Below are 13,069 nucleotides of genomic sequence, written 5' to 3'. Positions count from 1 at the left end.
TCCTGGGATCGTGCAGGCTTTGCAGCGTAAGCAGAAAATGCTTTGGTTTTGTCTGTTTTAATTCCCTGTGCTAAGCCTAGGTAAAATGCCAAAGGAGACATTTTGCTGTGTAAAAAGGTGGAAAGCGGGAAGATGGATTTATTGAAGTGCAGCGGGGCTGCAGCAGCGTACCTGCGCGGTGATGCTGTTTTGGTGGGTATCCTGGTCCAGGTAATGATGGCAGCATCTTTTCTTGCAGGCCCAAACACGAAGATGGAGTGTCAGAAAATGATCAATTTTGGAAACCAGCTTCTTCGCCGGAAAAATGTGGACTGCACTCGAGAAGACAGTCGGCTGTCGCGATGCCTCAACACATTTGACTTAGTGGCTCTGGGCGTAGGCAGCACTTTGGGTGCAGGTGTCTATGTACTGGCTGGAGCCGTGGCACGGGAAAACGCGGGACCTGCCATCGTTATCTCCTTCTTGATTGCCGCCTTGGCTTCCGTGCTGGCCGGACTCTGCTACGGAGAATTTGGTGCTCGAGTTCCTAAGACAGGATCAGCTTATCTCTACAGCTACGTGACCGTGGGCGAGCTGTGGGCCTTCATCACAGGGTGGAATTTAATCCTCTCCTACGTTATCGGTAAGTATGGTGGGTGTGCTGCGAGACCCTAGCTTTAGTCCAGGATGGCAGCCTAGTTTATAAGATCAGCCTTGTTTGCACACCTGCTTTACTGTTGCAAAATAGACGCCGCGCTCTTGCATTTACTGAGGATTTCAGGACTCGTGTGCGGGGTGCATTGATGGTTCCTGTTGGTCGGCGAGGTGAGTGGTGTGCTGCGGGCTGAGGGTTTGTCCTGAAGTCGATTTATTGCTGCTGGAACTTCCTCTGAATTTCCACGTCATCCCTTTGGCATCCCCTGGCTGCTGCATCCTTGCCGGGGAGCAAAAGCGTGTCCCCTCTGCCGAGAAAGAAGCCTCTGACGGAAGGATGCTTTTACACAGCAGCGTCTGTACTCCTGGCTGATCAAGGATTAATTCCTTGTCCCTTTGAGACCTGTTTAAAGTGTCCGGAGATCAGAGTTTTGTCTCGTGAATGGCTGCAGGATTAAGCTTAGGGTGATCTGCAGGTTCACAGTCTCCGAAACGTCCAAACCAAATCCCTTCTAAGCCCTTGACTCCCACTAGGAGAGGCCTTGGATCAAGCTCAGAGCATGCAGCGTACAACTCAGCCAATACATTAAAACTAAACCACACTTTGCTAATTAAGGATTCGTGTCTTTTCAGGCACGTTCTGGGCACGCTGCTTGTCATCATGCCTGTAATTAAAGCTGCAACCAGCTTACTAGTTGAGAGTGAAGACTTACTAGTTAAAATGAAAACCAATGTTATGCTAAATTATTAAAGGGAGGTTTTTTTTAAAAAATCTGCATTTTATGGGATGTGTAAGTGTTACCTTGGAGATTAGTTCCCATGGTGCTGGGGAAGGTAAGATCATATCAGGAACAATACAGTGACGTAGCGGCTGCTTGTCTGAGATCGTGCTGGCTCTGCTCTGTGTGCTACCTGAAACCTTTTCTTCCTCCTCCTCCTCCTCCTTTTTTTTTTTTTTTTAATAAGAAATGAGAGGATGAAAAGCCAGAGTCAATTAAACTCATCTCCTTAGGAAATCTGAGCCCTGCGGTTCTTTTATGAATCAGGTTCGCTGCAAGGAGGGGATAAAAATAGTTTTTAAAAAAAGTAAGCATATAATTTCCTTCAGCCTTCTAAAATGGACTCTACTGAGGCTACACATAGAAAAATTGAACAGGCTTCTTGGTGATTTATCTTCTGTTCCAGAAAGGTAATGATAAATTGTCTCCTCCATGCTCCTTGTCTAGTTATGTGGCCCTTCCTGCCATGATACTGGACCACCAAAATGACTGACATAGCCGTGGATGCTGCCCCAAAACCTGATTCTGCAAATGCACAATGAAAAGATTTACATACTGAGCATTACATTCCCAGGATCTGGGCTGAGGCTGGTATTTCTGAGATAATTTTTTTTTTTTTCCATAATGGCTTTTGAACCACTGCCTCAGTTTTTGTTTCAGAGTTGACTGCTCAGTGTATAATCACAAGGCAGAAAATTCAGTAAAAAATAAGTAGGTATTATCCATGAATGTGTTCAAACACAACTTTGTTACATTTAATTCAGTCCTGTGACAAAAATGCATGTTTGCAACTGGCGTCCTCCTAACTTGGGAGGAAGGGTGGCTAAGCAGGAAAGACAACTGGGGGAGGTTGTGAGTTATAGCAGGTCTCTCTTCTTTATCTTACCCAGCCTTTCTCCCTCTGCTAATTGCCCCTCTTGTGAGCAAGGACAACTCCCAACAGCTTCGAGGGTGTGGAGGAGAAAGATATGTTGGCAGGCACACGCTGCAGTTGAAAGCCAGGGGTTGAGAGGGGCAAAAAGCCAATTTTTTTCTCAGTCGTGCTGCAGAAAATGCCCAGCAGAGCCAACGAAACCAGGCGGGGTGGTGGGAGGTTGCATCTCTAAAGGACTTGGCCAGCTTGGTGTTTTCACGCTGAGGTTCTCAGACATCTGTTCAGAAAGGATTGTGGGGGTGGAAGAAGAAATCCTGGGGTTCTGGGATGGGTGGCTGGTAGCTTGTAGTTAATTGAAGTGACTTGGCTTGAGGGAAGACTGGTGTGGGGTCTTGGAGGTGGGTGATGAGTAAAACTGGGTGTGCAATTCCTCAGTCATGGTCTAGATAGAAGGAAAAAGGTGTCCAGGACTTCTTGGTGTGAACTTTCTTCTGGGATGATGTGGATTTGGGGAACTATGCCAGATTGTGGGAAGCATTTCAGGAACTGGAAGCTGGTGGGAGCTGGTGATACGATGAGTAGCAGCATCCCTGGTGAGTAGCTGCCGCTGGGGTTTCCTCCTAGTCCATCCCCGTTCCTGCTGCGAGCCCTGCACCTGAGCTCAGTGGCTCTCCTGGGAGACCTGGGCTGCGGGCAGGAACCAGCTCGATCTGGCAAGGTTATGTTGACCCAAAACTAGTAAATCCTCCTGGGTACAAGCCGAATGTCTTTTCACCATGCTCTCTAGCACCAGTTAAGATATTATCCAGGTATCTGCGATGTTGGAAGAATGTCAGATCCTCCCCCAGCTCCCTCAAGGCTGTTGGTTACAGCAAGTTTGGGATAAACGGCTGGTAGTTACGTGGAACTGGCAGCCGAGCAACTGGCGTCTAGTATAACATATGCCGGAGCTGGTTGTTCCTGTTCTAGAACATGAAATATTAGAGCCAGGACAAAAAAAAAATAGCACTAAAGAAACAGTCTCTTCCCTCCAATCATGCCAAAGTCAAGTTGAAAAATTGTAACGTGGTATACAATAACTTTGGGAGTTTTTCAAGATTAAATTGGCAACGCTGTTGTCCCACCTCTTTAAAAGCGTTCACAGTGTGCACTTTGCTGTCTTGAACAGAAGAATCTCCAAACAGGTCTGTTCTGCAGCTTATTTTTAGACTGTTGCAAAGCTGGATTGGGGTGGTGAGTGTTCCCAGCCTTGCTGCAGAGGATTTAGCTGTAGGTGAGCACGGACATTGTGTGACACGATTGCAGGTGCCGGAGTCGGGATGTGAACGCCCGCCCACCGGTGAGTGTGTCAGGACAAAGTGTTCCAGGTAGAAGGGGGCTCCTGACGGCATCCTCTGAGGAACTGCTCTGCAAACCAAAACCAAACCAACCTCTTTTTTTAACTAGGTAATGACGTACAGTAGTAATTATATCATGCAATTAGATGCTGTTATATATAGCGTACTGTACAAGACATCGGGAGTATAACGATAGCCACTTTAACATAGGAGAGGGAGAAGTTGGCTGGTACCCAAACCTACTTATTTTACACAATGCTGTCGCTGTCTGGTGGTAGCTCTTCGTTGTTACTATTTCAGTTCTCTGAAATGACTCTTCTGGCCCAGACAAGGTCCCAGACGTGGTCATCCTGAGACCTCAGGTTCAATCCTCACCCTGGCAAGCTGGTTCGGTGATCTCGGGAACCACAGCAAAAAGCAGTCCCGGAGGGGCAAGTGTAAGCATTTGCTGCAGGCAGGAGTCGTGCTGCTTGCTGGAATCATCACCAGCATCCTGCAATAGGTTGCCTTATGCTCAGACAACCTGTAAATTATATCCAAGTCCTTATCCCACTCAGATGCTGTAGCACTGGAGGTTAGAGCAGACCTGCATGTCGCTGGAGGGCAGAGCTGGGCGAGTGTTGTGGTCCAGGCTCTGGGGGTCCAGCATCGTGCTGCCGCTCTGGGGGTCCAGCGTCGTGCTGCCGCAGGCCAGCGGGCTTCTGTAAGGTCCCTCTGCCTGGGCTGCTGTCACCCAGCCGGGGCTGCCAGCGACTTCTGTCAGCGTGACACTCAGACATCTCTACTAGCAGAAATTACCAGGTTTGGGAGATATTCAGACTGCTGAGGGTGCAAGAAAAAGGTTGGTCTAGGCAGTACCTAATGCAAACTTGAGGTTTACCAAGAAGCCAAACTATTTCTATTATCTTATTAGCTAATCCTAAGAAATTAGGATTTCTTTTATCTTACTAGCTGAGCGTGAGTCTGATACTAGCCGCCTGTGTGTGTTACCATCAAAGCCGATGCCAGGCATGAATACAGGCTGTGGGCTGGATCTGCAGAGGAAAGGCTCGGGGCATCCAGCACCTAGGAAGGTCATGCAGGGTTGCTTTGAGGCCCTCCATGGCAAAAAGCCTTGCAAGGTGCCCCGGGTTTGGAACATTTGGCAGCCACAAAGGGTGATTTGTGTCCTGTTTGTCCTCTGGCAGGAACCTCTAGCGTGGCCAGAGCCTGGAGCGCGACGTTTGATGAAATCATAGGCCAGCACATTGAAAAATTTTGTAAAAAATACATGACAATGGATGCTCCCGGAGTGCTAGCAAAATACCCAGACGTCTTCGCCGTGGTGATAATCATCATCCTAACAGGTAAAACCTTGGAGGGGTTTGTGAGGCTCGGACCTCCTTCTTCTGTAATTTCATTGTTTACTTTTGGAATAGGCACAAAGTCCTGATTTATTTTGGACAACGTATTAAAGACTCTTTCTTTGCTACAAGTGTTGGATTGACCTATATAGTTGCTGTGAAGTTAGCACGGGGCAATAGCCTGTTTACAAGGTTTTTAGTTAGAGGGGAGCATTTTCGATATTTTTCAAGCCACTTTTGAAACCTTCAATCAGATTTTATATAAGGAAGAAAAGAAAAGATGACTTGTTATCCCCAATCAGGTATGGAAGTTTAATCCTTCCCTCCACAAATCCTGTTGTACAAGAATTTCATTTTGTTACTCTATCAACCTTATTCCTCCTTTGATAATCTGCCAGTTTTCAGTGCCTTGCACCAGGAAAGTGAGGAAAAAAAAATCTGGGACTCTGTAACAACCTAGTGTATTACTGTTTTGGTTTTTTTTAATATATATGGGCTTCAGTTTGCAGCAGTAAATGCAAGACTCCAGAGAAATAAATGTTTGATAAACAGTCAGGTCCTGTTTTTTTTCTAAAAATGTGTCAATGCTTTGAACAGAATTTGGCAAAGTTTTGAAAATCCGTAAAAATAAAATCCTTCTGAACTTTTATTTCTATTCCAACTGGCTTTTGCAAAGCATTGCCACATTTAGGCAAATTTAAGAAACGACGCTTCTCATGTACCTCTCTGTGGTTTCCAGAACGCAGAAGCTGCAGTGTCAGCCCAGCAAGGTTATCCCGACATTTCCCACCCTGATCAGGATGGCCGTCTCACAGCCTGAGCCGTGCTCACGGGGACAGGCTTCGTAAGCAAGGGATGCTTTGGCACCTGGCTTGGTATTTGGATCTAGGACTCTATCGAGAAGTGCTGAAGTCAGTAGCAGCCCTCTGTTTTCAGGACTACATCTGAATGGGAGAGAAGATTTTTCTCTTTGTTCGTTTGCACGTAATAGCAATTGCTCCGGTTTCAAATTAGAATCCGGTCTTTCACCTCAGATACAATTTACAAAATTTAGGACTCCTCACTTTAGCACTAGCGAGGCATAAAATGATGCAGATTACCAATGGCTTTAGTCCCCTGCATGGAGCAAATTCCCTGGATTTTAATAAAATATGCAAACCATTATTTTCTACAAAAAGCTGCTGAATGAGCAGCTTTAGTCCCAAATGTAAGCACTTCAAGTTTATTTTTGCTTGCAGTGTCTTGAGCTTCAGATTTCTACAAGGTACCTTACAGTTTTTCCTGGGCAGGTACGCAGTTTTATCAAACATTTCCCTGAGGTGACTGTCTCAGCTTATTTCCTATTTTAAAAGAAGGCAAGGTGAGTGCACAGGATGCTCCCCTCTCCTTGAAGTGCTTAGGAGAAGCAGTAAGGACACCCTGTTGTGCTCCTTTTCTTCCTCAGGCCCGTGTGAGGTTTTTTAACCTTCTCCCTCAGCCCCCTTCTTAGATTTGGATTAACGGTTTGGCTTCTTGAAAATCAGGCACCTGAAGAGCAAACACAGGTTACCGGAGCTTGTCGTTCTGAGGAGCTGAGCTATGCCTCGGTGAGACGCTGGTTGTCAAAGCCTGTAAATGTGCTCTTCTTCAGATAGATGCACTTAAGACCACAGGCTGAACTCCTGCTCTTGCTGAACTCACTGGCAAAGCTCTCGCTGATTTAAATGGGAGCAGGATTCCCAAGATGCCCCTTTCTCTGTCTTCAGCACTAGAAGTAGCTGTCATTCTGGATTCGGTCCCTGCTCATATTTGCTGCTGCTTCTAAGGAAAGCTGAGTGTTGTTCGTAACTTCTACATGTGACCAAGACCTCTAAGACAGTGTTCCTTCATGAAGAACCACCTGGGGTGCTTTCTGTAGGTCTCTGGGTGGTGTTTGAGGCTGTGTCTAGGTGACACAGCATAGCACTATGAGGTGACCCAGAGCTGGCGTTGAAAGCACTGGTAGCAGTTCAGCTCTGCTAGCAAAGCACTTTACCAGGGACATGTGCCAAATGGGCATGCTGGGTGGGAAGGGGGATCACATCCTGCAGTAGTAATGTCCGTCCTGGAATCCTCCTCCTCCCTCTAGGTGAGTTAATCCTGACCTACCTGAGCTACTTGGCTTTGTGGAGAGAAGAGGGTGTGCTAAGTTGGGCAGAGCACAGCATGAACAGAGCTGGGCAACCTCTGCAAGTCCCCAGTGCCTGCTGCTGGTGGCGAAATACCTGACCACCTATCTGCCGTTTTCTCCCCAGGGCTTTTAATTTTTGGTGTGAAGGAATCTGCCCTGGTGAACAAAGTGTTCACCTGCATCAACATCCTCGTCCTCGGCTTCGTCATGGTCTCTGGCTTCGTGAAAGGGTCTGTTAAAAACTGGCAGCTGACTGAAGAGGACCTTTACAACATCAGCTACAGCACTTACAGAGACAAGTAGGTTGGATCTTTTCTTCTCAGCTCTGAAATTGATGCATTTTCAATGGCAAGTTTATAGGGGGGGGTTGAGGAGTGATTTAGAAAACCAGTGGATAGGATGGCTCCCTACTTTGCCAAACAACTTGGAGGCAAAGCTGGTTTTGGCAGGCGTTTGCTGAAAGCAGGCTGTGCTGATGGGCCAAAACTGATGGGAGGTGGGCTGTGTCAATGTGGGCCCTGCTGCAGAACTGACCATTTCCAGCCTCGTGACCAATACGGCATCCAAATTTGAGAGAAAAGAGCTTTTTAGACAACCTTCTACTCAAGGCTACACCAGGCTGGCTCTGGTGCCTGTATGAAACCATGACCAAGTATAGCTCTGTGGTTTCTTTGAACGCTTGGGCAGTATCCTCCAGACACCGTTGTACCTTTTGGAGACCTTGTCCGAAACATCTCCGGAAAATGAAGGCAAGTTGCAGATTATTTTAATGCATTGCAGCAAGCATATCATGATTCCATTCTTAATGACATTTTGCTACTTGGCCAAAATCCTGTCTTCCTATACAAGATCAAAATTAAAGAGTTTGCAAGGGTTGCCAGTGATCCAAGGCTGTTCTTTTTTGCTTCAGACTGTACGACATGGAATGAGGGCCTTTAAATATTTCCACGTACATCAATTCAGTCCTCACTTGCTGTCTAAACCCTTTATGCTGGCCTGCAAGGAAGCGCAATTTGGGAAAAACTGGAGAGATTCATAAATGTTGCATGGGTCAAGTTTGGCTTGTGTACAAGCTGCTTATTGGGCCTTTCTGCAAAATTCAGCCTGCTGCAAACAAATTGCTTCTATAGGAGAGGTCCCCTCTCCTTCCCTACTGCTGTTCCCATGCAAGGAGCAATTAGTGCAAGAGCTTCAAAGTGTAATTGTAGCTCTTTGACCCCTAGCACTTAATATTTTTGTAAAATCTGTCTGGGGTTTACTTTACTTTATCATTATTTCCAGAATAATCCACATTGGGTTGTGCTATTTCTGCAAATAACAGGCCAGTTTTCATCTAAGTCTCAACAGAGCTTCTACGAAAGAGTTCAGATGCTTACACCTGATAAGACTTGCAGATTTGGGATTTACTTTAATTTAATTGCCTTAATTCACCTTTACAAAGGCTTTTCCCTGAAAAAGTGACCCAAGTCACTTGAACTGAAGGGTATGTTATACATGACTCAACACAGGCGCATGGGTTTGGTGTCCTGATCCAGTATGTGTCTGTCTGTTGACTTTAATGAACTCTGGATGAGGCTCAGCAAAGCATCTGGTGCATGGGGGATGCAGGCTCCTCTCTTCCCTCAGGGTCACCAGCGTGGTTTGGGTATGAGCTTGGCACAAGGAATTTTGAAGTTGAGAATAGAGGATTAGGCGAATTTTAGACCCTGCATTGCTCTCTGATGTCTATTCACCTATACTTTATCTGAGTCCGTCGTAGGTGAAAAGTGGATGGTTTCATGTTTCTCAGTCTTCAGCTTTCAGAATTGCATGTTGTGCTTTTTCAAAAGCTTATGTGTAAATGAATATGTGTACCTACACACATGCAGTAGTATTAGGAGAGGAATTTTAATATTCATGCTATTTTCTCCCTGTCTTAGCCAAGACATTTTTGTCTGCCCCAAAAACCAGGTGGTGGGAACAAAGCATGAACCATTTTTATTCCGTGCATTCCCCAGGCTGTTGCAGGCCAGTCCAAAGCTCAGCAGTGGGTAGGGCTTAGCATTTTGCCTGGTATTTGTGTGCTAGCCTGTGAAAGAGATAAAGTGTGTTCCTTCGAACTCCATCTTTGGGTTTTGCTATGAGCTATATGAATAGTTTTGTTACTCCCACCTAGTCAGGATGACTTCTAACCCAATGCCATCCCTTTTAGTCAAACACAGGAAGAAAAGCTCTATGGTGTTGGAGGGTTTATGCCCTACGGATGGAAAGGGGTGCTCTCAGGGGCAGCCACGTGTTTCTATGCTTTCGTGGGATTTGACTGTATTGCTACTACAGGTAAGAGAGAAGATGTCTTCATTCTCGTTATGAACCTGGTTGCTGGTAGATTGGCTTTCAGTAATGTTGCACAGCACAGATAACGAGTAATTCAGGGCACTGCATTCATCATCCCTCTGAACCTCAGCCCAAAATATACTTTTGGCTCAGCTGCTCCTCAATAGTCAAAGTGCTGAGTATGTCCAAGTCCCTGGGTGCCTGAGTGTTGACTTCTAGCTGCTGTGGCAGGCAGCTGGACCGTATAACCCACAAAACGAGCTTTCTCCCTTCTTCTTTGCCTCCAGGGCCCAATCTCATGGATGGTCACTGACGACACTAACCAGGTCAGACTCCACAGAAAAAACATGCCCACCTTTACCAGTTAGGCACACAGGGAAGGCCCCAGGTTCAGATGCCTTGCATGACTGGTGAAGTTTGAACCTCTAGCTCCAGATGATGCTTTAATCAACAGCTTATTCTGGAGTAGGGTTCTTCAGTGCCTTCAGCTGAAGGAGCTCCACTGGCTTGGAGTATTTAAAGAGCCAGAGAAAAAGGGAGCCTCTGAGGAGCCATCTGCAGCCTAAAGCTGTGCCTCAAAACGAGGTAGAGTTTTTATCTCCAAAGGTTCGGACATCTCCTTCTGAGAGAGAAACCATCAGCCCTGTCATATTTCTCCTGGCTAAGAAGAATCTCAGTTCTCTGGAGAAAGGAAGGATTATCCTTAATTTCACATTTGGCAAGAACTGAGTTGCTTCAAAGCTGGAGCAGAGGGAGGAGGAGTTCATCACAAATACAGATAACGCAGTACTGCCTCTTGTCCCAAGGAGTCGAGAAGTGCTGGCTCCATCACTCCAGCCAGCCCTAGGGCTTCTCCTTGGAGGAAAAACACATCCATCAGCCTTTGACTTACAGGTGTATGGGTCTCAGCTTATCAGTTCATCCTCCTGAAATGCCAGACCTCAGGAGCTCTTGCTTTCAGAGAAGAGCAGCTTCATAGGACAGGGAAGGCTCAAAGCTGTTTCTTATTTAATCAGTGTCTGAATTTTGAGGATTTTTTTATTTTTTTACACATTCGTCCCAACTTGGTTGTCAAAAATTTTCCATAAAAAACTAGAGGGAGTCCTTTTGTTAAGAGGGCTTTTCAAAGATCTGTATGATTTCCAGGTGCTGTGCAAAATCTGCGTGTCGCTGGAACTGGGCACCACGTTGCCGTGTTCAGTGTGCCGTAGTTCTGGCAGAGATGCTAACTGAAATGGTCAGCCAAGGATTTACCCTACAACTGCACAATAATTTCTTGTCCCATCATTTGTGATCATTGAACTCTTCTTGGGGCTGCATCATCAGTGGGATAGCATTAGTAATTGGAGGTAAAAATAATCCTTCTTGCGGAAAGGGCTATTTTAAAAAAAAAAAAGAAATAGTTTCTATGCCTGAGTTTACAAGACCTCCACAAATGTCTGTCAGAAGGAGTGACGGCAGTGGCAGAAGCGGGAGCAAACAGGCTGTGGTGTGCCAAGTGGATGGGCAGGTCATCGGCAATGTCACAGTCAAACAGCACCTCACTGCCCACAAAGCCTTTGAAAGCCCCAGTCAGCGTGCCCTGGGTTGGGATAAAGGTCTTGCTCATTGGTTAGCTGATAATTTCAATTTCTTTCTTCTAGGTGAGGAGGTAAAAAACCCTCAGAAGGCCATTCCTATTGGCATCGTGGCATCTCTGCTCATCTGTTTCGTGGCTTATTTTGGCGTCTCAGCTGCCCTGACGCTCATGATGCCTTACTACAAGCTGGATACCAATAGCCCTTTACCCAATGCCTTTAAATATGTGGATTGGGATGGAGCCAATTACGCGGTGGCCGTCGGTTCCTTGTGTGCGCTTTCTACGAGGTGAGCCCCTGCTCTTTGTGCATCTCTGAAGGCAAACTTGTATACCCAGCTCCTTTAAAAAATGGTGCATGTCAGGGCTTTGCCTTCACTGTGTTCCCCTGGGTCAAGGGAGCTGAGACCAGGGATGATATTCAGAGCTATTGACTTCTAAAAGACCAGCATTTCACCCTGTGATAGATTTCAGAGATGCACATAACCAGTGTCACTTCAGAAACTCCCATTTTAGCAGCAGACCCAGCAAGTGCATCTCTGCAATATAAATCTGGATTGAGTGACTAAGTCCTGGAGGCAGCTCCGCAGTTCAAGCACCGTTTGCCTGCAAGACATCCTGGCCTGCTGGGTGGAGAGCAGACTTGTGTCAGGTAGTGCAGGGTGCATCTTCTGGAGCGCATGGGGCTTACCATATCCAGGGCTGGCTGTCTGCTGCAGGTTGCCTGCAGGACAACTCCCATCTGGATGGGAGGCAGGGTGGGCTGGAGGCAGAATACGTCATCTTCTCCTGTGTTCTGGAGGCCTGTTGTTTCAGGTCAACTTAGACATTTTCAGTTAGGTGAGCAACTCATAGAAGTTACAGCTCTTTTGCTGCCAGGCTGTTTTCATGCCCCGTGGCTAAGTTTAGGTATCTAAAATCTTAGAACTGCATCTCAGTTGCCAGCTATCGGTAACATGGGTGTGCGGAGGGAGCCCTTGAAGGAGAAGCTGAAGTGAACGAAAGCCACCTGTTCTGTGTTTGTGCTGCCATAAACTTGCTTTCATTTGTGTGCCTGTGCTCAGCAGGAGGTCATATAAGTAGATTATTTCCTCCTTCTGTGTCCTTAGTCTCCTTGGCTCCATGTTTCCGATGCCTCGAATAATTTATGCTATGGCAGAAGATGGACTTCTCTTTAAATTTTTGGCTAAAGTCAACGAGAAGAGAAAAACCCCAATAATTGCAACAGTGACATCAGGGGCAATTGCAGGTAAGATCCAAAGACTTGCACGAATGCGTGGAAAGGAGACATAAGCTCATCCTAGGGTCAGATAAGTCTGCCTGACTCCAGCCCATTTATTAATCGGATGTATTGCACAGCATGACATCCCAGAGGGTGCCCTGGCTTTCCGGGGCATGACCTGGAGGGGCTGGGTGAGCATGAATAGCTCGCTGTGTGCCTGTCCCTTTTTCTCAGAGCTCATTGCTACCATCCTGTCTCATGCCAAGAGTTGCCTTCATCTGCTCCCTGGGTGCTCTGCCAGCCTTAAAAATAATTAACCCCCTGCAAGGTGGAAGCCAGCGGTGCCCCAGCATCCTTGTGTGGCTGTTGGCCTGGCTTGGCTGAAGACACCACACTGCCTGTGGGTAGCAGCTCGGCAGAAGACACCAGAGCAACCGGGGACAGGCAGATGGCCCCTGTGGCACTGGCATTTGTTAATCAGTTAGTCACAGCTGGCAGCCATCCTGTTCTCCCCTTCCCTCTCCCAGCCCCCAGGAATATGGGAATCAAACCTCCCAGAGGGCAAGGATGAGCGGCTTACCCTCTTCTTGCAGCTGTCCCCTTCCTCGCCATGCCTAGCAGAGAGGAGAGCCTTGCTGCTTCTTCTTTACCTTCTGCTGCAAATGCAGAGTGAGCTGTTGGTACAGTAACTTTGATGGGGAGTTGCTGCCGGACTGCTGCCGTGGGCTCTGCGCGCCTGTGAAAGGGCTCGGCTACTGCTGCTGGGACTTGCCGAGCCTTCTCACAGCTGCTTCCTCACACCTTCCTCTTCAGGTGTCCATGGGTCCAGATCGGGGGGGGGGG

General features: G+C 47.0%; 1 protein-coding gene across 1 annotated transcript in view; it reads left to right on the top strand.

Annotated features, from left to right (window-relative positions):
- The first annotated feature begins 231 nt into the window (after window positions 1-231).
- SLC7A1 (solute carrier family 7 (cationic amino acid transporter, y+ system), member 1) overlaps window positions 232-13,069 on the top strand; it is a 19,996-nt gene continuing 7,158 nt past the window's right edge. Inside the window, exons 1-6 of the mRNA XM_009700806.1 lie at window positions 232-622; window positions 4,811-4,969; window positions 7,240-7,414; window positions 9,307-9,431; window positions 11,072-11,294; window positions 12,114-12,253. Coding sequence (XP_009699108.1) covers window positions 253-622; window positions 4,811-4,969; window positions 7,240-7,414; window positions 9,307-9,431; window positions 11,072-11,294; window positions 12,114-12,253 — 1,192 coding nt within the window. The 5' untranslated portion in view covers window positions 232-252. The remainder of the gene's footprint in view (window positions 623-4,810; window positions 4,970-7,239; window positions 7,415-9,306; window positions 9,432-11,071; window positions 11,295-12,113; window positions 12,254-13,069) is intronic.

This window comes from Cariama cristata, unplaced genomic scaffold, assembly GCF_000690535.1.
Source record: "Cariama cristata isolate BGI_N322 unplaced genomic scaffold, ASM69053v1 scaffold14965, whole genome shotgun sequence".
Taxonomy (NCBI): Eukaryota; Metazoa; Chordata; class Aves; order Cariamiformes; family Cariamidae; genus Cariama; species Cariama cristata.
This window is presented reverse-complemented; position numbering and strand designations above follow the sequence as displayed.